This window comes from Lepidochelys olivacea, assembly GCF_965140295.1.
Source record: "Lepidochelys olivacea isolate rLepOli2 genome assembly, chromosome: 8".
NCBI lineage: Eukaryota > Metazoa > Chordata > Testudines > Cheloniidae > Lepidochelys > Lepidochelys olivacea.
This window is the reverse complement of record NC_140418.1, coordinates 16702403-16726528: the sequence shown is the minus strand read 5'-3', so window position 1 is coordinate 16726528 and position 24126 is coordinate 16702403. Positions and strand designations below refer to the sequence as shown.

The window sequence follows — 24126 nt, the reverse complement described above, 5'->3', positions numbered from 1 at the left end:
AATGCCATGTAAGTATCTAACAGATGTAGGGTGACGAGATAGCAAGTGTGAAAAATTGGGACAAGGGTTGGAGGGTAATAAGAGCCCATATTTAAAAAAAACCCCAAATATTGCTACTATCCCTATAAAATCGGGAATCTGGTCACCCTAAACAGATGAATAGTAACTATGATAAATAGTGTTTGATTAGCACTGTGTACCTTCAAACACTAATTCTCCCATCCTCTCTTTTTAGATAAGTAACATAACAGGGGTAGAGCCTTTTTTCTATACGAAACACAATTTTGTGCATCGATGTCAAACTGTGTTGTTGTATTTAGTTTTAAATAAAACATTCTGAGGGTAGGTGCTCTACTGAATTGTTGGACTCTTCTGAAGGTAAGATTTTTAAATATTTACATTTTTTTAGTTTTTTAACCCTTTCATATGGATTTAAGTCTCGTTGGATTAGTGAACTTGGGGGCTGGGGAAGAGGAGGTTGTTTGTGTTTGATAGAAAAGCTAAAGCAGAAACAGGGAGGCAGATTTAAGAAATTGTGTGGTGCTGCCCATTCATTTGAGTTGATTAAAACCAATATATGACTGATGTATATGTGGTATTTCTGACACCATTTGATTGCTTGTAAACATAATGCCAAAATATTCAGAAGTTACAGGGCAATTTGTAACTTGCTTGCAAGGCTGATAGATCACTGCTCTATGCCTTCTTTCTACTTTAGATGGATCTCATTGGAACCATCTCCTTTAGCTCACTTTTAAAACCTATTTCTTCTATGGAATAGAAATGGTCAAAATACTCTACAATAGTTATTTCAGGTAAACTTCCATTGTGGCAGCTCTGATGATACTAGTAGAGGTCTCAGGCATTCTTACCATCATGTTGTCTAAACCTGTCCAAAATTAACCGGAGGCACTGGAGGCAGGATATGTATTTTGTTCACTAGCCAGGGAGAAAACAAATTAGAGAATTCCTAATGCAGCATATTAGCACCTAATTTGATTGTCACTTTCTCTGTTGTATTCCCAAACAAGAAAACAATAAGCTTTTAGAGCCTGATTTTTGGAAGTAGCGAGCACCCCCAACTTCAGTTCAAGGCAAGAAGAGCTGCAGGTGCTCATTACTTTTGAAAATTAGGCCCTTATGCACATGGATTTCAGAGGTGACATCACTATGCTAAAATAATGCCCAGGATGAATGTGAAGTCAAGATGAGCCAATCATATAATAAAAACATCTGATCTTAGCTGTTTAAACTAATGACTCTGAGGATGAATGATCAGGGGCACTAATTTATTTGCTAGCTTGCTGTTTCCAGTGTGCACTGTTACTTTTTATAGATTACAGTATGACTGCTTGTTGGTTGCTTTTGAGCATAAAAATATTTGTCTATCAGGACAAGAAAATAACTTAAATGTGTGCTATAGCTTTCCTTTTATTAGTCACTTCAGCTTCTTTATTGCTTTTGTGCTTCTTTACTGGTTTTGTCTTCTTGTGGTTTTTACTCATTACAATATATTTTGTGACGTTTTAATTAAAAGTCTCTTGACTCACTTGATTGTTTGAAGCAGTCTGTAAATAAATTCTTTGAGGTTGCTGGCCAGAACAGTCCAAGATTCAGTTTAACCACCCGCAGACTTAAAGTAAATGTGAGGTTTACTATGAAAAATGTGAAATTGGCTTCTCTTTTATTCATGAACTCAAACATCATCCCCTTTGTGGCATGCAGACTATGAAATATTGGTACATTCAGGGCACTCAAAATACAGTGCCACTAAGCTTTTTTTATCATTATCACAATTTTAATGGCAATGTTTTGTAAATGGCTGAAAATGCCAGTGAAGCTATGAAGGTCAGTGTGGTTTTGCTGATTTGTATTTACTCTAATTTCTAAGTTTTGATTTCTAATTCTGGCTTTACAATTGGACTTTGTGTCCATTGCATAAGAGGTTGTGCTGCTTTACAGGGTTAAAGCCACCCTGTACTGGGAGTCAGAAAATCTGGATCCTCATCCAGATTGTGCCATACATTTGCTGTATAGCCTTGAACAAAACACTTAAGACCAGATCCTGCACCATTATAGCACTGTGGCTTTTGATGTCCCTGTGAGCAGAAGTGGCTTCTTAAACCGTGCCTCAATTTCCCCATATTTAAAATGGGTATGATATCCACCTCACTGGGGTGTTTTGAGACTTATGTAGTGCAGTACTTTGAGATCCTTGGAGAGAAGGCACTGTAGAAGCAGAAAATATGACATTGTTAAAAAATTTCTCTCCAGTCTTGTCTTAGTTTGCTGACAGGAGCCAGTAATACCTTTTATTTTCTATATGATTGGCCATTTGTGTTTCAAATATCTTTTCATGTGCACATTCCATTTCATTTTTTGGTGTAAATATTTGTCTTGCCCTTTGTAAACCTTTTATTGTTCTTTTTAGTAATTATGTTGTAAAAGCCTTGGATTTTGCCATTCTCACTTTGTTTATATATTAAAATATGTTGAATATGTCTTTGTTGAATAGCTGCAACCTTCAAGTGGTTGATTATTCTGATACTACTGTTCATGGGATTAACACCATCTAATTTCCTAAACTGGTGCACAAAATGCTTTACCTCTGAAAGCTTCTGTTTAATATAGTGCTGTAAATATGAATAAAGCTTTACAGATAAGACAGTGTGACTCCCAGGAGCATACATTCTGAGCGATAAATTATTAACTATGGTTAATTCTCAGATATAACTAATTTATTTCCATAATTTAGTTACAATCTTGAAATATTGTTTGAATATACAACTTCATTAATTTTGAGTAATGCACGTACACTGAGAGATGAAATTAGCGTGGGGATAGTGGCATTGTATGTAAAATTAGATTGGCACTTTCTTTCTAACGTCTTATTTTCAGTGTTACATATTCGCCAAAATTACCTTCCTGGCTGAAATTTCTCACATGTCACTTGTCAGTAAATGGTAGGCATTTCTGAATGAAGCATGGCAACTATTGAATAGTGCACAAAAACAATACATAACTGCTGTAAGACAGGAAAAGAAGAATATCATATTCAACTGAGACTACAAGGATCACTTCGGGCATTGTAGGCAGAATATAATTACCAAAACTAGAGATTTTGGCAAGCACATTGGCGTAATGTCCCTATACCTGCAAAAAATGCCTTGAGCTTTTTAAAAAAACACAAGTGGCCACGGCCTCTTCTTTACCTGTGACCCAAAAGATGACACCAACTGAAGCATAGCATCCCTTAATACCATGCTGGGGCTGTGGTTCAATACTAACTCAAAGGGAAGACTACTGTCTATTGAATCACTAACACCACTTTCTGTTGAAGTTAGGGGTGTTTTGAAGGTCTCTTATCCAAGTATGAACCAGACTCAACAGTGCTTAACCTATGTAATAGAATAGAATCACAGTCCAAGGCTGAGTGATAAGTTTCATTTGTTGGGAGACCCAAGTCTTAACGTTTCCAAACATTTTAAATTAATTATCTAATATTTAATCCTTTGAAAATGAAAAGTGCTGTTTAGTATTATCAAAACTCTCAGTTGTGTAGCATTGACTTAGCAATTTTTAGTATACTGTATAGTGGGAGAAATTTATTAATTGTTCTTTGTGAATACTGCTGTTTTAGGGTGTGATTCTGAGAGTTGAAGGCATTCAGCACCTGTGAGGTGGTGTTCAGTACCCAGTGAATCAGGCACTTAATCATTATTAGCTGTGGTAACAGGATCGTGTATCTAGTATTTGATCCGACTATCTCTTATCTAAGCAAAGTAGATTAGGAGTAGACTATTTCAATGCAGCAACACAGGCACTGGAATTCCGCACCAGAACTCTGACTTCCCAGGCAATGTTGCAGAATTCTAACAAGGAAAAAAAAAGTTTAGGAAATAGGAGTTGCTTGAGCTTTCCATCTCAAGGCATGTAAATAGCCCACAGCATTTCCATACTCCCATTCTTTTATATTGCACAACATTTCCCACTGGCAACAATAAAAACAATCATCTGTCTTTGGCCTCAGATATGTTTAATTTCAGTCACGGACAAATTTTGATTCATTGGTTACTTTCTCTAATAGAAATAGAATTGTCTGCCACTTTCTTTGATCCATATCATACTAGATGAGATTAATTTCAGTAGATAGTCCTTTTCTTTTAGCTGAGTATTGCATAACTGAAGATTTGGCAAGACTTTGCGGGGCTGTATGGACTCACCCACATGGGATGGATTATAGCCGTTCAATCATACAAAACTGTGGCAAAAAAGTTCTTGTGATAGATTTTAGACTCATTACAACAACAAACAACAGTTTGTACAGCATATGGTGTGAAATTATTATCTTGAAGCACTTATGCAAGTAATGAAATGTGTTTTTAATGAATAGTGCCCTTCACCCAAAGATTTCTAGTTACCTTAGAAACAACAAATTTAGCCTCACGGTATCCATCTGATGCAGGAAAGAGGTAGCCTCTGAGTTACCTGCTTCCCCATCAGGAAAATGAGGATAAGTCATGTGACCCAAGTCACAAAGGAAGTCTGCTGCTGAGCGAGGAATTTTTTTTGGCTCTTGATTCACAGTTCCAACCTCTAAACACTACATGTACTTCATCCATGTACATATTTCTTGAATTTTACAGTTGTTGCAACACTTTTAATCAGAGACTGAGGAGAGGAGGGATCCTATTTAAATGCATGTTCCCTAGGGCAGAGGGACTGTCTTTATGCAAAATACAGTATAAAAATAATTCATAATATTTTAAAGGTATCTGCACAGTTGCAGTTTTCAGCTAGAAATATCTGGTATGAGAGTAATTTTAAATGTATTTTACTGCAGTTAAGCTGAGAAATCTGAAATCCCTATTATTAACATACTTTCTCCCTCTCAGTTTGCACTCAGACAACATTTAAAAGTAGCATGTTTATTGGCAGTGCAAGTTGTTAACAATCACACTATTTAAATAATTTGAAGTTATTGATTAGGACATCATCAGATCACATCTTTCTGTGTCATCCCCGTACAGCAACATGATAGAGCTGATCTTAAACTACTTCCTGTATAAAGTCAATTTACCATAATTTGCTGCAAGAGTAAAGCACAGGAAAAGTTACTAAGATAAACTGGCTTCAGAGAATTTAACAGTATTTGATATTACTCCTAGCATATTATCAAGTGTGTGATTTTAGGGCATATCAAAAATTGCAAAATAATACCTAATATAAAGAAAAAACACCACGATTTGTTTAGCTGCTTTTTAGCTATACAGATGTAGACTGATACATTTTATATTTTTATATTTTTTGTGCTTATTATCTAATCAATTTGTGTTTTAAAGGTTCATCAATACTATGGTGCTTGAGGGAGAGAAAGTGTCTGCTAATGCTATTCCAAAAATAAGGGATTTAAATATGTGTAAACTATGCAGAATGTTTTGAAAAACGGTTCTTTATATCTCAGCTACTCATATGTTGCCCCCCCATCTCAATAATATCTGAGCTCCTTTAGTGTATTTATTCACACAACACCCTGTGAGTATTATCTACATTTTACATATGGGTACTGAGGCACAGAGAAATTAAGGGGCAGATTTTTAAAAGTATCTAGGCACCTACTGGGATTTTCAAAAGCATCTAGATTCCTAATGCCCATTGAACTCAACTTTTCTTTAACCCTCCCCCCCCCCCCAGCAAAAAAAAACCACACTGGGAAAAGTATACAAAATCAAATTTTAAATTTTTTTCCCATGTGGGAACCATATTCTTTGGGGGATTAATATTTTTATGCTTAACCAATACATCACGTTACAACTTGAAATGTAAAAAAGAACACATCCAAAGTGTGTGTGTATTGGCTTACAAATGCACCATTATAGCATGTGCTTATATGACCCATTTTAAAAGCTGGGGTGGAGCTTGGCAGCCCACCATATCTGAAGCTCCAGAACATGTTTTAGTATTTTGGGACTATAAAAGTGTGAAATTTTATAGTGCTGTATCATTACTGCCAAAATTACCATGCAATACTCGCTTTATATCAGAGCCCACGTCTGCATACTTCAACTATTGTCTTCAGGAGAAGATCTCCCAATTGTATGTGAAACATATTAAGCAACAGCAAATCACATGCATTTGTGGCCATGAAGCAGTGTACGGCATATAATGACTGCATGGCCTTATAAAAAAGTTTTTATAAATCATGTTTTGAAACTCCTATTCTTGTTTGCCTGCTCACCACTTCATCAGTTCTCTGTTCTTAACTCTGAGGTCTGCTCCTCTGTTTCATTTTCTCCAGTGTTATATACCCTATAAAATTTAAGTGGAAAGAAAATAAATCTAAGTATTTTGGCTTTTTGAAAAAAAATTTTAAAAGGCAAGTTTTCTTGTTTCCCAGAACAATTTCTTTAAAAAATATTTGTTTGTACATCAGACTGTTGAATCAGAATAGCCTGTTGTTCAGTGTCAGCACCTTGTTTACTGATTTTATTCTTTCATAGATTTAATAGAGCTGAGTGACTCGTATTGAATGTTGAAAATCACATGCCTTTAACTACCTCTTGTGTCCCACGCAAACCTCATGTGCCCTTTAACTGTAAATTATATAGATTTTAACTAGCACTGTATATTCTGTGTAAAGTTTACTCCAAAATCCTATATATTTTTATTAAGATCAGTTCAGAGAAGGCAGTCTTTAAAACATAAAAATATTATAGTCTAAGTAACTGCATAATCTTTCTAATAAAAGCATATGTAATTTTGCTATACATGGGAGATGTGACATCCAGATGCTGTATGGCTGGGGTTTTTTTTCTGGCATTGTAAAATAAAGTAGGCATATAGGATAGCACACTTTGAGTAAGAGTTTAGGCAATGAGAGCTGGGATTTCCTAGTGGCAGTGTATGTCTGATAGTAGCACTAACTCAGCAGTTCTAAGCATTAGTATCCAGTTCTTGCTTTTGGAGACTCACCCATTATTTTATGTTTGAAACACATAGTGTACTTCTTTACTATACCAATGGCATGAGAGTGGCAGATGACTAAACACGGAGGTACTTGATTGTTAAATAACTCACCAGTTTGTTTCCTTGCAGTGTAGCTGATCAAGAGAATGAAACATAATTGATTTATAAGAAACAATAAAGTGACCAACTCTTATCAGTTTTAAAATCACTATCAAAACAAGAACCCCACTAGAGGAATAATAAGTAATGTAGTCATCTAGTTAATGCTCCACTTATAAGAACAGGCAGTAATTACATACTGGAAAGGAAAATCACTGTTGCATTCCAATTATAGTATAATGAAACTACTCTGTAGTTACCAGTCACCTGTATTACTGTATTGCTATTCTGAAACCAGTGGTATGTCTGTATACGCCCACTCAGACCTCTGCATTTATTGTGTCCTACCTAATAATAAATCCTCTGCACCTTGAGTATGTGTTGCTTTTCATGCACTATCCAAATACTAGGCCACCTTAGGTACCGTCATTAAGTATTATACCCATTTTATATGTGGATAAACAAATTGATAGGGTGACCAGATGTCCCGTTTTTAAAGGGACAGTCCCATTTTGGGGGACTTTTTCTTATATAGGCGCCTATTATCCCAACCCCATGTCCTGTTTTTTCACAGTTGCTATCTGGTCACCCTACAGATTCATTTTGCTGTTTCTTACTTTCCTGCTGTGTGGCCATATGTAAGGGATAGCACTGGAAAAAAACCCAGGAGCCCTGACTCTTGGTTGGTTCCCTGCTCCATCATTTGTACATAATCCTTTTGTCCCTTTTCTTCCTCCCTGTGCACCACTGTGGCAGCTGAGATCATCTGATGCTCTCCTGCCAGGAGATCTCAGAGTGGAATGTCTGGGACCTGCTCCCAGACTGCTTTCTAGCATTGAGAACCCACCACTGAATTAGCTTTCCCGTTGTTCTGACACAGCCTGTCTGTTGCCCTTCAGGACACAGTGCAAAGCTCATCTGTTTACTTAGCCTTGCCTGAAGGGACGTAGGGTGTGTTTATACTCTGTTTTTTTGGTAGCGAGTGCATTTTATGTAGCTTTGGTAATAACATTTGTGTTTGGCTTTGTACAGGCACCCAGATATTTACTGATGGGTGTATTTATACTAGATAAAAATAAATAGACTGGCCTGTTTCATAATATTTATTTTAACCTTCTGCCCAGAAATGGTAATATTTTACAAAAGGAAAATTGCTGAGCCTTCTCACAAAATGTGTTACAATTACTCAGTTTAAAACACTTAAATTACTCTTTGATACCTAAAGGAGACAGCAGAAAATTAGCAGACTTAGTGTAGATTTATGTCAAGATCCCAGAGAAAAGGTAGATCTCTTAATGTTTATTCACAGCCCCATATGACCTGTTGCCTTGTAAGATTACTTCTTTCAGCTGCTGCTTGATTGTTAAACTCTGGCATTAAGCTTTAGTTTCTAGAGATGATATAGGAAAATGCCACAAATAATAGTTTTAATACAGTTCAAAAAGTGGTACTGCAACATGCATTTGTAAACAGGGTTTTCCAGAATTTTATTCAGATTTGTTTATAATAGTCTTTAAAGGGTCCATGTTTCTTGCTGTGCAGTCACCAATTTCTTAAACTGCCCATCTCAGTTCATATTCTTTCTGTATTTTTTATTGTGTCCTTGTGGAAGAAGCATGTCTTCTTGTTTTCAATTAGTTTTTTTTTTTTTTAATGGTATTTCCTGGGCTGAACATTTTTGTGAGTGTATATTGTATATTTCTCTTGCATGGGGTAGTGGAAGGAGACCTGAAAAATTATCCTAGCTTTGAAAAAAATTGGGAAAATTTCATACACAAGACCTAGTTTTACTCCTGGGGGAATTCTGCACACACTATTTTAAAATTTGCAAAATTCTGCATATTTTATTTGTCAAAATAACACCATATAAATCACTCCAGTTTCAATTATTTTGGTAATTTATTTCAAAATACCTGTCAGCAAGTATGTCTGTTACAATGCAGACAGCAAAATAGATTCCTTACTAGGCATATTACTACAGAACTTCGAGTAGTAATTCATTTAAACTGTAATGCAGAAACATATTTCCTGCACCCCTCAGAAGCAGTGCAAAAGCTTGGGGAAGACAGGGGTAACAGAGGGAGAGGGACATAATTGCTGGGAAGGAGCCTGGGAGTGGACCTGGAGAGTTGTGTGTGTCTCCTACCCATACCCAACAACAGGTTTTTGACGGAGGATTGTTAGGGAGATGGGGAGCCTCCCCCATGCAGACCCTGGCTGACCCTTAGCCTCTCCCATTCATCCAGGCACAAATGCCCCAGTCCCCATGTGGGTCTGTACCTCCACTCAGCCAGGCATAGCTGTCCATGTCTCCATGGGTCCCTGCACCCCTACTCCATTCAACCCCTGGCTCGATGTCACCCGACTAGCTTCTGTACCCCCACCCCAGTCTGTCCCCCCTACTAGCTCTTTTGAACCCCAGTCTGTCTCCCCCCTCACATGCCATGCCTCTTCACCTGGCCCTCTCTGCGGCTGGCTGCTCTGGGCCAAGAGCCAGCCAGCTGCCCTCTCTTCTGGTGCCACATCAGCCTCTGGTGGGCAAAAAGGGTAATTGCGGTGTGACACCTCTCACGGCTTTCCTTTGCCTCCCTGTCAGAATCAGTTATTCTGCAGGGGGAGAATCTGTGGGGAGGACATTAATTCTGCACTTGCGCAGTGGCGCAGAATTCCCTCAGGAGTAAGGTTATATTGAAGCTCTTGGATTATAAATTGAAAAGTAATAGAGTAAGATCTGTGTTAAGGGAGACTACATTTAATATTTAAAAAAAAAGCATGCTAACACCTCATTGAAAAATTAGAAAATCACTGTATTTGAAACAATTCACCTTGTGTACTATCATTTTTCTGTTTATCTTCTGCTACCTTTTTTTTTCCCCCCACCAACAATTTGCGTGAATGCAGCCTCTATTCCTCTCCTTCCCACCACTTTCAGAGTTGATGTGGTCTTGGTTCTTGTTCCCCTCCTGAAGTTGTAATCCTGTGAGAGCCATATTCACAGCAATTAATTGTAATTGCTAGGTGGAAAACTAAACAGGATGGTTAAGAAGGAGATTTCCCATCCTGACGCAGATTTCATTAGACCAGCGGTTCCCAGACTTGTTCCACCACTTGTGCGGGAAAAGCCCCTGGCGGGCCGGGCCGGTTTGTTTACCTGTCGCATTCCCAGGTTCGGCCGATCGCGGCTCCCAGCGGCCGCAGTTCGCTGTTCCAGACTAACGGGAGCTGCTGGAAGCGGCGGCCAGTACGTCCCTCGGCCCACGCCACTTCCAGCAGCTCCCATTAGCCTAGAGCAGCGAACTGCAGCCGCTGGGAGCCGCGATCGGCCGAACCTACGGACGCAGCAGGTAAACAAACCAGTCCGGCCCGCCATGGGCTTTCCCCGCACAAGCGACGGAACAAGTTTGGGAACGACTGCATTAGACATGGAGAATGAGTGAGAAGATAAATGCTGCGACAGAGCTCCGACCTTGTCCCCGTGGGTCCCTCGCTTCCAGGTGTTTATGCTAGCCTCAGAGGCTCACTGCAACTCTCCACATAGCCCTTCTCTCTCTAGGGCCAGGGTTACAGTCTATGGAGCCCTTTTCATCAAAAGCCAGCAAGGAGGTTGGTGAGAGAACTCCCACAGTCTCTGTTGTCCCTAGGGGCTTATTCCAGAACATTTTAGCCTCCTGTCCTGACAGGGGCCTATCTTCCCCTCCAGGAGGTGTTTCTGTAGTGGCGGGTTGGGGGCGAACCCGGGCCCACCCTCTACTCTGGGTTCCGGCCCAAGGAGCCTAATGGTAGCAGCTGTTGGCAGCCGACCTTTCACTGCCAGAGTTGCTACATTTCCCTGAGGCACTTTCCCACAGTTCTCCTGCTTCTCTCTTCTTCACCCTTACCTTAGGGCTCCCTTACTGATGGCTTGAGGATATCTTCATTACTCAGCCTTTCAGCCACACTTTCTCTCCCCTAGCTCTCCTCAGCCTGACTGGAGTGCGCCCTTTTATAGTATCAGAAGGGCCTTAATTAGAGTCAGGTGTTCACATTAACTTAATGGCCTCACCTGACTCCTTGCAGGTTAATTGGAGTCAGGTGTTCTCATTAGCCTGGAGCAGCCCCTGTTCTGGTCAGTCAGGGAACAGAAAACTGCTAATCCAGTGGCCAGTATGTCTGCCTTCTGCTACTCTGTTGTACCCAACTGGCCTGGGTCTATCACAATGCATAAACATAGTGTGTCAGCCAAACTGATTCTAGCCTGGTGCTTTTCATCTTCACTTTCTAAACCATGTTTAGAAACCTGATTATGTGTATTAAAATTTATCTGCTAGATTTGGGACCTCTTTGAGAACATCACAGGATGCAAGACTAGTAATAAAGTAGCTTTGAAGGCTAAGCTATAACTGGGGAAGTTGTTCTAAAAAGATGTAATGGTGTCATTAGTGGTGAACAGATTGGTAGTTTGGCCTGGGAGCCTAAAGGAGCAAGGTGCCCAATTAAATTCAGTGGGATATGGACACCTCACTCCCTTGGACCCATTTGAAAATCCCAGCTTAGTGTGTCATTTCATTTCATTTCATTTCACTGTAGCCAGTGGATCACACTGTTAAATCTGTAGGACTGCCGGTTTTGGGAAGAGAAACCTGTCGCAAAGCTACTCAATCTGAAAATCTGTTTGTCACCTCAAGATGGTGGTGAAATCTCAAAAGTTGTCTTTTGGCAACCAATAGGACTGCTAGGTTACTGAATGCATGGCCTGGCTTAAATAAGCTTCTGTTGTGAAACTGGGTTTGTCTATCAGCATACAAAGTGGGATTTTAATACTTTATTCCCCCTTCACTTTCAGGCCATTCTCTAGATCCAGTTAGCAGAACAATAGTCACAAATGAATTCACCAGTTGTTGAAAGTGAAGATTCTTCTGTTGAAACTTCAGTGCATACAATAGGATTTTTTTTTTTTACACCCGTAGGATTTTACTTAATTGATTTTTATGCTGTTATTTTTCAGGCAGAGAATGAATTTGCCCTGTATGTATGACCAATGCAAACATATGCTTATGGTTGCCAATGAGCTATCACGGCTTCAAGTGTCATATGAAGAATATCTCTGCATGAAAACCTTGCTGCTTCTCTCTACAAGTAAGTGGCCAGTTACAAAATCTGTGTGAAGAATGAATCTTGCAAGATCATGAGATTGTATGTGTGTATTAGGTTGATGGTATGGCAGACATCTCACACAAAGTTAAAGCTCAAAGTTTGAGTTTCTTACTGAGCACTGTGCAAAAATGCTACTCTTCCAACATGACTGCATCATGCTATTGAAGGAAACTGTACTTCTGATTATTGTAACTGGATATATTATTAAATTGAACTATTCAGTGGTAAGATATTGCAGCCTATATGTTCAAACTATTGTACATCCATGCAAGTTTGTTTCAAGATCACAAAGTAAGAATCTTCAGTGTGCAAAATTCCAAGCTATTCCATGAGTAGTTTCCCTCAGTGTCCTGACAGAGGACCCTAGTGCAGCGTTTGCCTTCCGAACCCAAAAACTGGGACAAAGGTTCTTTTGAAAGGAAGCATTCATAATGTCTCAGCTCCACACTTCTACATGCATTCAAAGGGGCCTTTGAAACTGAAGTTATGAGACAGCCATCTGACAGCTCTCTTTAAACTCCTCGAATTTTTTGGATATACAACACAAATTTTGGGGGGTGTTACACCAAGTCATTTCTTAATTCTCTAGACACCATTCTATAGATGATGCATTTGCTGCTATTCTATACAAAATAAAGAATCTGCTTCAAACCCCAGGCCAAAGGTAAATTTTCAAAAGCACCCAAGTCTCATTGATTTTTCACTTCTCAAACTGAGACTTAGGGTAACATTGTCAAAAGAACTTTTGCTTGAGAATTTTTGGCCTCTGAGAAAACTTTTTCAAATCAGAATCATCATTCAAGATTGGGAGAAGGCAACAGTACTTTCACTTATCCCATGTACAATAACCCACAAAGCAACAGTGGTTCAAACTGAGACAAAGATCTCCCTTGCTGCATGTGAATTTGTGCTTGGGGATAATTTGGGCTCATGTTTTTTGTTTTACTTACATATGACATTGATGGTAAGTTATCCACATTTCATGAACTTTAGGAGTTTGACTACAGATTTGTATGCTCGTGTGTAAGGGACAGATATGATGCCTTCATATGTGGCTGTGCAGCACCTTATAGAATGGGGCTCATCTTTTTGGGGTTCATGGATGCTACTATAATATGTTTTGAATAGTAGGACATATAACTACGTGGTCCCTCTGTATAATAAAACACAAAAAACTGTTAAAAGAATAGTAAGGTTGCAAAGTCAAGTCCTCAGAAGCTAGGAGATGACAGTATTAAAGTGCACTGTGCAACCATAATTTGGCTCCCTTGTGCTTATGCATTATGATAGTCTTTCATTTTCCTTCAGGACTCTTACCTCATTCAGTGCACAGAATGGTACAGAACTCACTTAATGTGCCACTATTTCAATGTTTTGTTGTTCTCTCTGTTCTATGTGTGGCCCTATGTCTTATTTGCTCTACACTATTTAAACCCTGCTCTGAAGACAGAATTATTAACTTTCTGGGCTTTTCTCTTGCACTCATGACTACAGTATCTCAGTGTTTCACAAACAGTAATTAATTTATTTTCGCAGAACACCTGTGAGATGAGGGGCGCATTAGCCCCAATTTACAGATGTCGTACAGAGAGGATTAAGGTCAAAAGTATCCACTTTGAGACACCTACAACCTGATGTTTAGAGCTTGTTACATAGCACTTTGTATGTTCAAGGCACAGCTCCCATTGACTTCAATTGCAAATGATAAGCACTTCTGTAAATCAGACCACAGGGTTTCTAGTCAGGTACCCAGAAATGATCACCAGTTAGTGACCACCTGTGAAGAGACTGGTTTAAGTGGCTTGCCTAGCATCACACTGGGATTCTGTGACAGAAGTAGGGATAGAATCCAGGGCAGCATTCAGCTACCTTGACTGTGAGACCATCCTTTCTCTTCCTGCAGTTCCTGTCTCATTCATTTTACATCTTCCAACTTCTGTAAACGCATGAGGCAGGGGTCATACAGGCAACCATTTTCTTCACTACACGTCCCTCATTCATCCATGGAGGGGATCCAGACTGTGCACTGAATGAGGGAATGTTTGTGTGGAAAAAATAGTGTGTGTTCATATAATTAAAGATAGTATCATGATGCGTTTCTGCAAGAAGGCAAAATTAAGCTTCCACAGACAACCTTAACTCTAGCATTTCCTAACTTTTGAGTGCTTGACTTTGTAGTCTTCATAAATCTCTTTTACCAGTGGAGGAGGGTTTGGGGCGGGGGGAGGGCATATAAAATTTCTTAGGTTTTTGAAAAACAAACTGGAAAAACTGTATTCCATCATATGGCATCATATTGACACATACATGGGTCATCAGCAGGTTGGGACATTTAAATTCACCATGCAGATATCTGTCCCATGAACTTATGGAATAACTGATAGCAGTAGTAGGTTGTCATCCTCTGTGTGGACCATCACTAGAGGGGAATGAGATACTTTGTAAAAATGTTTCAAAGATGATTGTTCTCCTTGTCCCAGGCTCTGCCCAGCCAGTCCCAGTTCTCCTGTCACAAACACCTCCCTGTCTGATCTGTCTCCTCTCCTACCTCCACTGCCTTTCCCACACTTCACTGGATACCAGTCCCAAACTCCCCATACTGGCTCCTATGCCCCCTTTCACATCTACCATTCCTTGTACAGTCTCGTCTGCCCCTTCTTCCTTCCTTTCCATTTCCAGTCTCGTTGCCCTGTCTGCCCCAGTCTTCCCTCCACCAGCTCCTTAATTCTCTCCCAGGCTTTCTCCCTAATCTACTCTCCACCCCCACCCCCACCCCACCCCTTTCCAGTTCTTATCTCCTCTGCATTCTAATCGAGCAGCTGCCTCATCCAGGCTGTCTGAGCCCACCAGGGGAAGAAGCTTTCAGAGCACAGAAGAGAGAGGCTCCCTATCCTCAGTTTAGGTGCCCAGATTTGTACCTCAAATGGCCCAGAGATGTTGGGAAGTGCAATTGCAGGACAAGTCCTGCTTAGGCCCAGGAACATATTAAAATGTAAGTGGAATTAGTGTGAAAAGAGCACTTTTATAACCACATGTATAGTAGAACCAGCTGAGATCTGTAACATCTCAAAAGTTAATTTCAATGTTTCAGTTCCCAAGGAGGGCCTGAAGAGTCAGGCTCTGTTTGATGAGATTCGTATGACGTACATCAAAGAGTTGGGGAAAGCCATAGTGAAGAGAGAGGGGAACTCGAGCCAGAACTGGCAGAGATTTTATCAACTGACTAAACTTTTGGACTCCATGCATGATGTAAGTTTTTTTTTAAATGTGCACTGTACATGTTCTGTATAGATAAGTTTGTGGAAAGGTACTGTGCCCGTAGAACCTGAACTTATCAGACCACTTAAAATGGTTAAGATAAAATATTTTGTTCTCCTGAAGTTTTTGTAATAAATAGGTGTTAATGGGACACTGTCAGCTTAAAAATATCAAGCGTATTTTTTTGTCTTTTTATATGCAACACCTAAGAAGATTAATAGAAAATTATTAGAGAATTTTGTTGTTGTTTTTTAGTTTATTTACTTTGTGCACTTCACAGAATTTTGGCAGACAGTCTCAGGGGCAAGTGTAGTATAGTACATGAAACTACTTCTAACTCGTGTTTTGAAACTGACTAGATTTAAAGTTCATTGTGTCTCTTTTAAAATAGAATAACACAAAAATGTTTTAAAATCTATTATAGTGTTTTTATCCTATCATTTTATGTATGTCATTACAAAATGACACAGTAGTCAATAGAACATTACAGCCTTTAGATATGAATGTTTTAGCTAAGTTTTCAAATATGTTGTGTTTTAGAGTGGTATTTATAAGACCCCCCATTACAGCAAAATATGAATAACAGTGAAGAAGTACAGTACCAAAGCAGTGTTTTTTCCTCTGTGCATTAGCCTGAGACTAAATCTTCTCTTTATCAATTGTAGGTGGTTGAAAATCTTCTAAGCTTTTGCTTCCAGACATTTTTGGATAAATCCATGAGTATTGAGTTCCCAGAGATGTTGGCAGAAATCATCAGCAATCAGATACCAAAATATTCAAATGGAAATATCAAGAAACTCTTATTTCATCAAAAGTGACTGCCTTAATACGAAAAGATTGCCTTAAGAAAAAGTCAAACTATAGCTTTTTTTGTACAAACTATCAGACTTGTTAATTTTGTCTTGCAACGGTGTTTCTTTTGTAATTATGCACTACATGTGGTTTACAGAGGGCCAAGACTTAAGCTACAGAAGCAGCAGATTGCTCACATTGGATGATTAGAATGAGGAGGGAGAGGAAAGGAAAGGTAATTAACCCTTACGTGCTAGGAATTGGATTCCACCCCCCCAGTGGATGCACCAAAACTACTGGTGTCAAGATCCGAGGCTGATATACGAGCATCCTGCTAGTAATTGCTGCAGTTGGCTGGGTACCATTTTCTGGTGGTTTGTTTTCCAGTAAAATGGTTTGGGTTTTTTGTATAGTTAAGATAGCATTTTGATTTATGCATGTAACCTGAAGAAAGTTTACAAGTGTATATCAGAAAAGGGAAGTTGTGCCTTTTATAGCTATTACTGTCTGGTTTTAGCAATTTCCTTTAACTTTATATACCGTGAACTAGGCTTGCTCATTTTTTCTTACATAATTTTTTGTAATACTTCAAGATGCCTATTGTACAACTATTTTTTAAGGTGGGGCAGCTTGTAGCTTTCCTAAATGACCTCTAGCCATTAATCCTTGAGCATATTCATGTGAAAATGGGTTGGCTTTTCTAACCTGATTGCTTTAATTGTCAAGATGACCATAAAAATTTGGCTTGGTTTTTTTGTTGTTGTTTTTGGGTTTTTTTAGGGTGGAGGGGAGAGTATGCTCAAATCTAACCCAAGTAGACATGAATGAAACACACATTTTTGGTATATGTGAAAATGTGTTGCATATACAGATCATAGAAAATTAGCCCAGTCCTAACTGGATGCGAACGAGCGGGTTATTTTATACAAAAAGCTAAACCGATTTTTGCATACCATACAACAGCCATATGTGCAGTAGTCTTGGGCTGCATCGATGTCAAGATCAGTCCTGACTGCCCATCAGGAAACTTTCACAAAAATACGCATAGCTTAAAAAAAATAGTTGTGCGTGGAGAAGTTCACGTTTTCCAGGCACATAAATGTCTCGTCCTACAAGTTCTTGTAGAAAACCCGTTATTGGCCTATGAGACCGACTTGTAATGATGCACGAGTATTTTTTTAATATTGTACTGGTTCTTGAAGGGTTTTCTTCAATTAGACCTTTACCTTTAAGCAGACCGTAAAACAGACCAACTGTACTGACACATTGTAACTTGCTGGGTATACAGACCTCAGACCTGAGTGTGGTTAGTCACCCATTTTCACACTTTCATCTGTCACTGATTGGTTCATCTTCTTTTCCCGGAGAGCAGGAAGGTTCCGCTACTGATTTTGTAGTTTAGAATTGTATGTCAGACTTCTGTCTTTGTAAGGCTGCATCCCTTCATGTCAAATTACTAGTGTGCCATAAAATTACCATATGTATTGTGAACTACTTGTCACCATTGATAATGATGTTTTAAATAGTTTAGAAGCTGTAGTAGCCCTTTCTGTGTGCACCTTAACAACTTTCTGTATAAGCATAATTTAAATACTTACTAAGCTACCCTGAAATTAGATTTTTATTCAAAGTGGCCCAATTATTTGTGTAATAGAAAATGGGGAAAAAATCTAATTGATAAAATATGAAATCTCTAATATATTTTTATATTTAGTTGTAGTTTCAAATATATGTAATTGGTATATTCACTAATCTAAGCAAAGAAGGAAAGGGCTACTGCAGCTTAAAAAGCAATTTATTGAATGATTGTTAAATAGCTTGTATAGTGTATAATAAGTGATTTTTAGATGACAGATTGCTTTATCATGACACATGATTATAGTTTTGGTAGGGGTCACAAATATGCTGAATGGTAACCCATACAAAGTGTGGTTTTTCTGGAAGTATTAATACTGGCAGCAAAGGTGTTAGATACTTTTTTTAAAGGAAGAAACCCATGCTGAGTGGGTTGTTCCTAGGGCTGAAATTTACATTCATTAGATCACTGTATAGAACCACAGCTTGGAACTTGGAGCCCATGTTTGGTTACCCTTCACATTCCAATAGTAAATCTTCAGACTTTGTAGGTTTACTTGACTCCACTGCAAAAAATGTAAACTGAAAAGATGTATGAACTTATGGGGTTAATGTCATATACAGCCTCACGCGGGATAGCAAAAACAGTTTGAAAAATTTGGCAATAATATGCATACAGGTACCAGCAATATGTAAATATAGAGCATAGGTTGTTCACAATACACTTATACATTTGTGTTGATCAGCAAAAGTTTGTTTCCAATTGACATAGGAAACTGCATTTTTGTCGTTTCTTACATCTTTTTTTGAATGCTATACCTATTAAAAAGATGTATTCAGTACTTTGGAGTAAAATATCAAATTTAATTTTAAAACATCATTCTGTTCTCTCTGAATGATCTCTAAAGAATATGTACATTTTGTAACAGTTAAACGAAACCTCAAAAAGTATTTTAACTATCATTGGCATCCCAACTGGATAAAAATATTTATGCTGTTTGAGGTACAGTTAGGAGATTCATAGTGTTTGCTCTAAAAAAGGGCTCTTTAATTAAAAGGATGAGCTTGAAAACTGTTCTTATTTCAGAGAATGGTCTAAAAGTTAATCTGAGACACTCCAATGCATTAATCTCTCACTTTAGTCCCCGATACCTCAATTCGAGCTCTCAAGAAATTTCATAGTGTGTGTGGACAAAGGTATGTGCTGTTATTTGTTTGCCAATAGAAAAGTAACCAAAATGTACGTGAACAAAATAGTGTTACCTTGTGAGAATAAGTACTTCAAAGGAAAGAGGCTCTAACCCCTTTGATCTGTGTGCCCATATATTCATTCTTCAGTTATGGATTCAAAGAAAAGAAGAAACTGTGATGTCGGAAGAGAGAATTCATTCTGTATGTGCTGTTAAAGTCTTAAATCCACACCGTTTTAAATATGTAATCATTTAGCAAGCAGTGAAATTTTACATGTTCCCTGCACGATTAGTCTTTTAGCACGGGGAAAAACCTACAATTTAGATAAAGCAGAGAGAATCCTGATTTCTGTCTCTTCAGTGCCTTATCACATAATGCATACATCTGACAAAGGGACATTTGGACGGCCCTAGAGATACATGCTGTATGTTATAATTGCACATGGAAACTGAAAGGAATGGCCTTACATAGGATAAGCCAGGGCATGGGATGGAGAGAGGAGGAACTTTAATCTTGTACAGTGTTTTTGTAAAACAAAATTCTGCTTAGAATCTACTTTGCAACTGGTAAGAGAGGAAGAGTATGGGACTAAGTGCCAACCTAGCTTAAATAATAGCCTCTGTAGTCTCACAAAAATTAAGTGTTGAGAATGGGCGAGGAGGAGGAGAAAGTGCCTGGAGCAGTGAGCAGCAGTAGCCCAAATCCTGTTTCCCGTAGCCACACTTCAGTGGAACTGTTTGTGTGAATTAGGACTGCAGGAGCCAACCCAATAAGAGAATGTTTAAAAGGATTGTAGTCTATACTAGCTGAATGGTTACAAGCTCCACCATTTGTCAAGTCCAAAGCCAGGTATTGATGCACCATTGATGTCACATAGGAACCAATTTTTCAGGATAGGAATAGAGCCTCTTTACAACAGCTTTTTTTTAAAAAAAACATTTTTGGAGGGTTTTACTTCTGATAAAAGGCTGTGTGTATGAAAATATACCCCAACCCTAAACTCATTGCTTAACAGCATAGATTCAACAGTGTGTCATTATTCTATTTTGTATATTAAACAAAAGATATATAATGGGGACAGATCCTATATTATACTGGTGTATGGCATATTAAAAAGCTTTTTTCATTATTTTTTATCACAGTAATTTTAAACAGTGTAAAAATTAAAACCAGTGACTCCTGTTTAAAAATAAAAGTTGTAGTTTTTTATTCATGCTGAATAATTCTGTAGTAACAATTCTGTAGTTTTCACCTACTCAGTGAAATGTTGGACTGTAAAATCTTGTGTGGAACTGTTGAACATTTATTTTTCATTTAAATTTGCTGTTCTGGTAATACAAAACCACACATCTGTACAGAAGTTGCAGTAAATGTGAACCATTTACAGCAATGCCAAATAATGGACAGAAATCACATAATAAAATTCTGCTTTTTTCATTAAATAGCTCCAAAATGCTTTGATAGAGTTTTTGTTGTGTACCCTGATAAAAGGATTATTGAAGCCAGTTAAATCAATCAGTTTGTGTTATTCTTCTCCATTCCCCACATACACAGGAATTAACATCTTACTGGTCTAAAGCCCCAACCTCTTCTGTAGTTGTTATGGAGTGCACGGATGTCTGACGGCTAAACTCGAATTCACTGAAATGTGCAGATTTAGCAGCCCCCTCAGTAAAACTAAATTAAAGTAAGAAAACCATTGGAATTAAAATCAATACCAGGAAAAACAAATTGATTTAGAAATAAAGCATGCCTGCTATTATTACAATTTTTCTGAAGAATTTGAAGTTGGAAATGATGGAAAGAAAAGATCCTTGCTTTGGGGCAGTGTGGGAAGCTGAAAGAGTTGTTAATGCCAGGAGAAAAATCGAAACAATAGCCACTTGAACACTACTTTTCTACATATTTAAGATGCATCTAGAAAGCACTGCGAAGAAATGTCGTCAACAAAGCATTGTTTACAGTATAAATCCGCTTAGGCATAGTTCCAACATAGTTTGAATAGTCTGTCTTTGCACAGCAGTAATAAAAGAGGGAGCAGCAACAACTTAAGAGATAAGTCTGCCGTAATTATACCATTATAACAGTAATGACCAAACCATTTTCACATGTAGTCTGCACTGTGATTACAGGGTAAAGTCCTAGACTGCGGTTTATCCCTTGGCTGCTAGTCTCCATGAGACGTGTTGACCACTATCTACCCATGCTTGGTTGTCCAGGATAGTTCTCATCAAATCCTGCCCTTTCAGATGAAACGTGACATTGTTTCTGCATTGTGCTGAGTGTCTGGCTCTGCTCCCTTTTAACACATCTGCAGCCACAAGAGAAGACGAAAGAAAAAGTGCAATTGCACTGTCTAGGGCTACAGTTGAGAAAGTTTTGACTGCTATGCTATGTGCCATTATAAATACTGGACAAAGAAGGGCTATGGGGTCTGAGAAGTACTAGCCGGTGTGCTGGGAATGCTCACTTTGGAAAACATGCTTGCTGATTAGTGTTGTTGAAAAACATCTTTACTCTGGTTGTTGACGAATAATAAAAGTACTCTCTTCACTTCAGACTACTCTTAAGTCACTAGAACAAAGAGTTGCCATAAAACTCACTTCCTGGCATGTCACCGTAACAGTTAAAGATTTAAAGCTGCAATATTAAGTATTTTGAAGCCAGCAGTAAATAAAACTGCTCACAGTTTTGTTTTGTTTTTAAATATAACCAGCTCATTTGCCTCTCTTCCATAGCAGTGATAGAATAACGCTGTAATAATGACTCCAATCCCAACACGGGAACAAAGGTTATAGACAGATATAAGTTTTTAATATTTGATGGTGGACCAGTGAAAGACCTTTTTAACAGCATGTTCTGAGATAAGGAACCAGTTTATTTCAGAGTTGAATTCTAATCACTGTGAAATACTCAGAAGTGTCTATATGTTTCCCATACAAGCCTCTCAGGGTATGTTTGCACTGCAGTTGGGAGATGTGATTCCCACCATGGGTAGACAGCTGGTGTAAATCTGCCCACCCACTCTGGAAATCACACCTCTCAACAACAGTATAGACATATGTTCCAATGTCCTGTATGACGTGGGGCATTACTTACACCCCAAACTTGCCTACATTCCACCCAAAGTTGGTGAGCCCCTTATATGTATTATTGAAAATTACATCAGAAATAATCATTACATTGAGCTTACAGAAACTGTATACTATATGCACAAATCCCATCTGATCTTAAATTTCCTGCATGAATACCATTTTTAATATGCCTCATTCTGTCCCTTTACCACACAGTATGTCCAACATTGTATAGTACTGTTTCTCTACATTCATACCTCCCTAACAGGATACACAGATATGTGACAAGATTATTGATGGCATTTCTAACCAGTGTAGTTTGTTCCATCTAAATGCAGCAATGTATTTCTAGCAAACCAAAGTGCTTCCACACCACTTCAGTATGGTAATTTCATATTAATCACTGCATCTGCACAATTCTGCATTAGTTCAAATGAACTGCTTGGCATTCTGGGTGGATACCCCAAGGTGCACTGTTCTGCTCTGCACTCTGTGTTTTTGCAAGGGGCATTCTAGGATGCATAGCAGAAGCTACAGGAATTCAGAGACTTGGGGTCAAATTAACAAAGTCCTATGATACCTTTCTTGGCACCCATTCATATTGCCAGTACCATTTTCAAACAGGGAGACCCAACCTATCCTCTGCTCCCCTGGCTTGGGAAGCCTGACAGTGGACACTTGGACAAGAGAAAGGAGAGGTTTACATTTTACCCTGAGTATTTGCAGAATGCCAGTGGAGCGTGCTTTTGCGCTGCTGGAGGTGGATAGAGGTGTGTTATGAAGAGGTGGGATGTTTCTTACCACTATGTGCCTTCTGTGATAAGTACCTGCTGTATTTTGCACAACATCTGTCAGATGAAGGGAGAAATCCTGGAGGATGGATGGGAGCAGGAACTAGAGAAACTTTCTCAACATTATGGGCAGCCCAGGCAAAATTGGCCACGTCATCAAGGGATCAGGGCCAGGAATGCATTGTTCTCAGTGTCAGGGGTTCTTGTGGCTACTGAATATGCTGCAAGCAATAAAATGTGTGTTGGTTTGATTTGATTATGAATTAATAGCATGGGATGGTGGCTGTTATGCCATTTATGGGTGGAGCTATTCCTGAGTGAAGATTTTCAGTCAAGTTGTTAGAAAATGCATTTATTGCATTTACAGAAAACAAAGGTAATAGTGCTTCACTAAAAATAAAAACACTTAAAGCATGCAGTGCAAACTTCAGAACAACGATATTCAGGCATGGCCACGTGAAGGAGCTCTCACAAACACCTGTAGATGATGAGCTTGAAAAGATTCTCCTTCCTCTGGGGTTGAACGCAGCAGGAAGGACTTGTCACTTGGCTGATTGAAGTGGTGGTCCCAGTGCGGTTGTCCTCTACGCTCTGCACGGCATTGGAATGTCGGGGTGAAATGCTCAACCTTTGTATCAAAAGGTTCTCCATCACAGCTGTCTGCTTCTGCATTATCTGCATCCTGTCCCCTCTTCGGGGCCATGTGCTCCATTTCGATCTTTTGAGGATGTGCCAGGAGACCGTCCCTCCACAGCTCTGCCTGTGGGCCCTCTATCGTGATGAAGTGAAGTGAATACTTCATGGGACAGATTGTCTCTAGCTTTTCTTTTTCTTTCGGAGATTCAACAGCCTCTCTGTGGGTGATACCTTCCCTCTTTGTGCCAGTACAGGTGTTGAGGGAAACCAGAAAAATACATAATTACTTGTTGTCCCACTCCTGACCTCCATGCAACAATGATCAACAGTTTCTTTTCCCACAATTTGGAATACTGTTCCCATCTTCTCTTCCCACTCTGTGGTTCCCTTAACAATGGTACAATGTCTTCCAATTATTTCCCCATATGATAGCCCCCCTGTATTGGGGGGTTGAGTGAGTGGACAGGGACTTTCTGGGTGCCTGTAATTTCTTTTTTAAAGTTTGAGGACCATAGAGTGGGAGGTTGAATGCTTCTTTTCTAGGGTGGGTGCAATGGGGTTGCAGGGGCCAGGTTACTAATGGCAGTTGCACCTCTGCAGGCTGTCATTAC

At 38.9% G+C, this 24126-nt stretch overlaps 1 protein-coding gene across 2 annotated transcripts in view; it reads left to right on the top strand.

The window, feature by feature from the left end:
- NR3C1 (nuclear receptor subfamily 3 group C member 1) overlaps positions 1-20708 on the top strand; it is a 159169-nt gene extending 138461 nt beyond the window's left edge. For both annotated transcript variants that reach the window (XM_084636517.1, XM_084636518.1), the window contains exons 7-9: positions 12050-12180; positions 15290-15447; positions 16122-20708. In XM_084636517.1, coding sequence (XP_084492643.1) covers positions 12050-12180; positions 15290-15447; positions 16122-16274 — 442 coding nt within the window. In that variant the 3' untranslated portion in view covers positions 16275-20708. The remainder of the gene's footprint in view (positions 1-12049; positions 12181-15289; positions 15448-16121) is intronic.
- The last annotated feature ends 3418 nt before the right edge of the window (positions 20709-24126 follow it).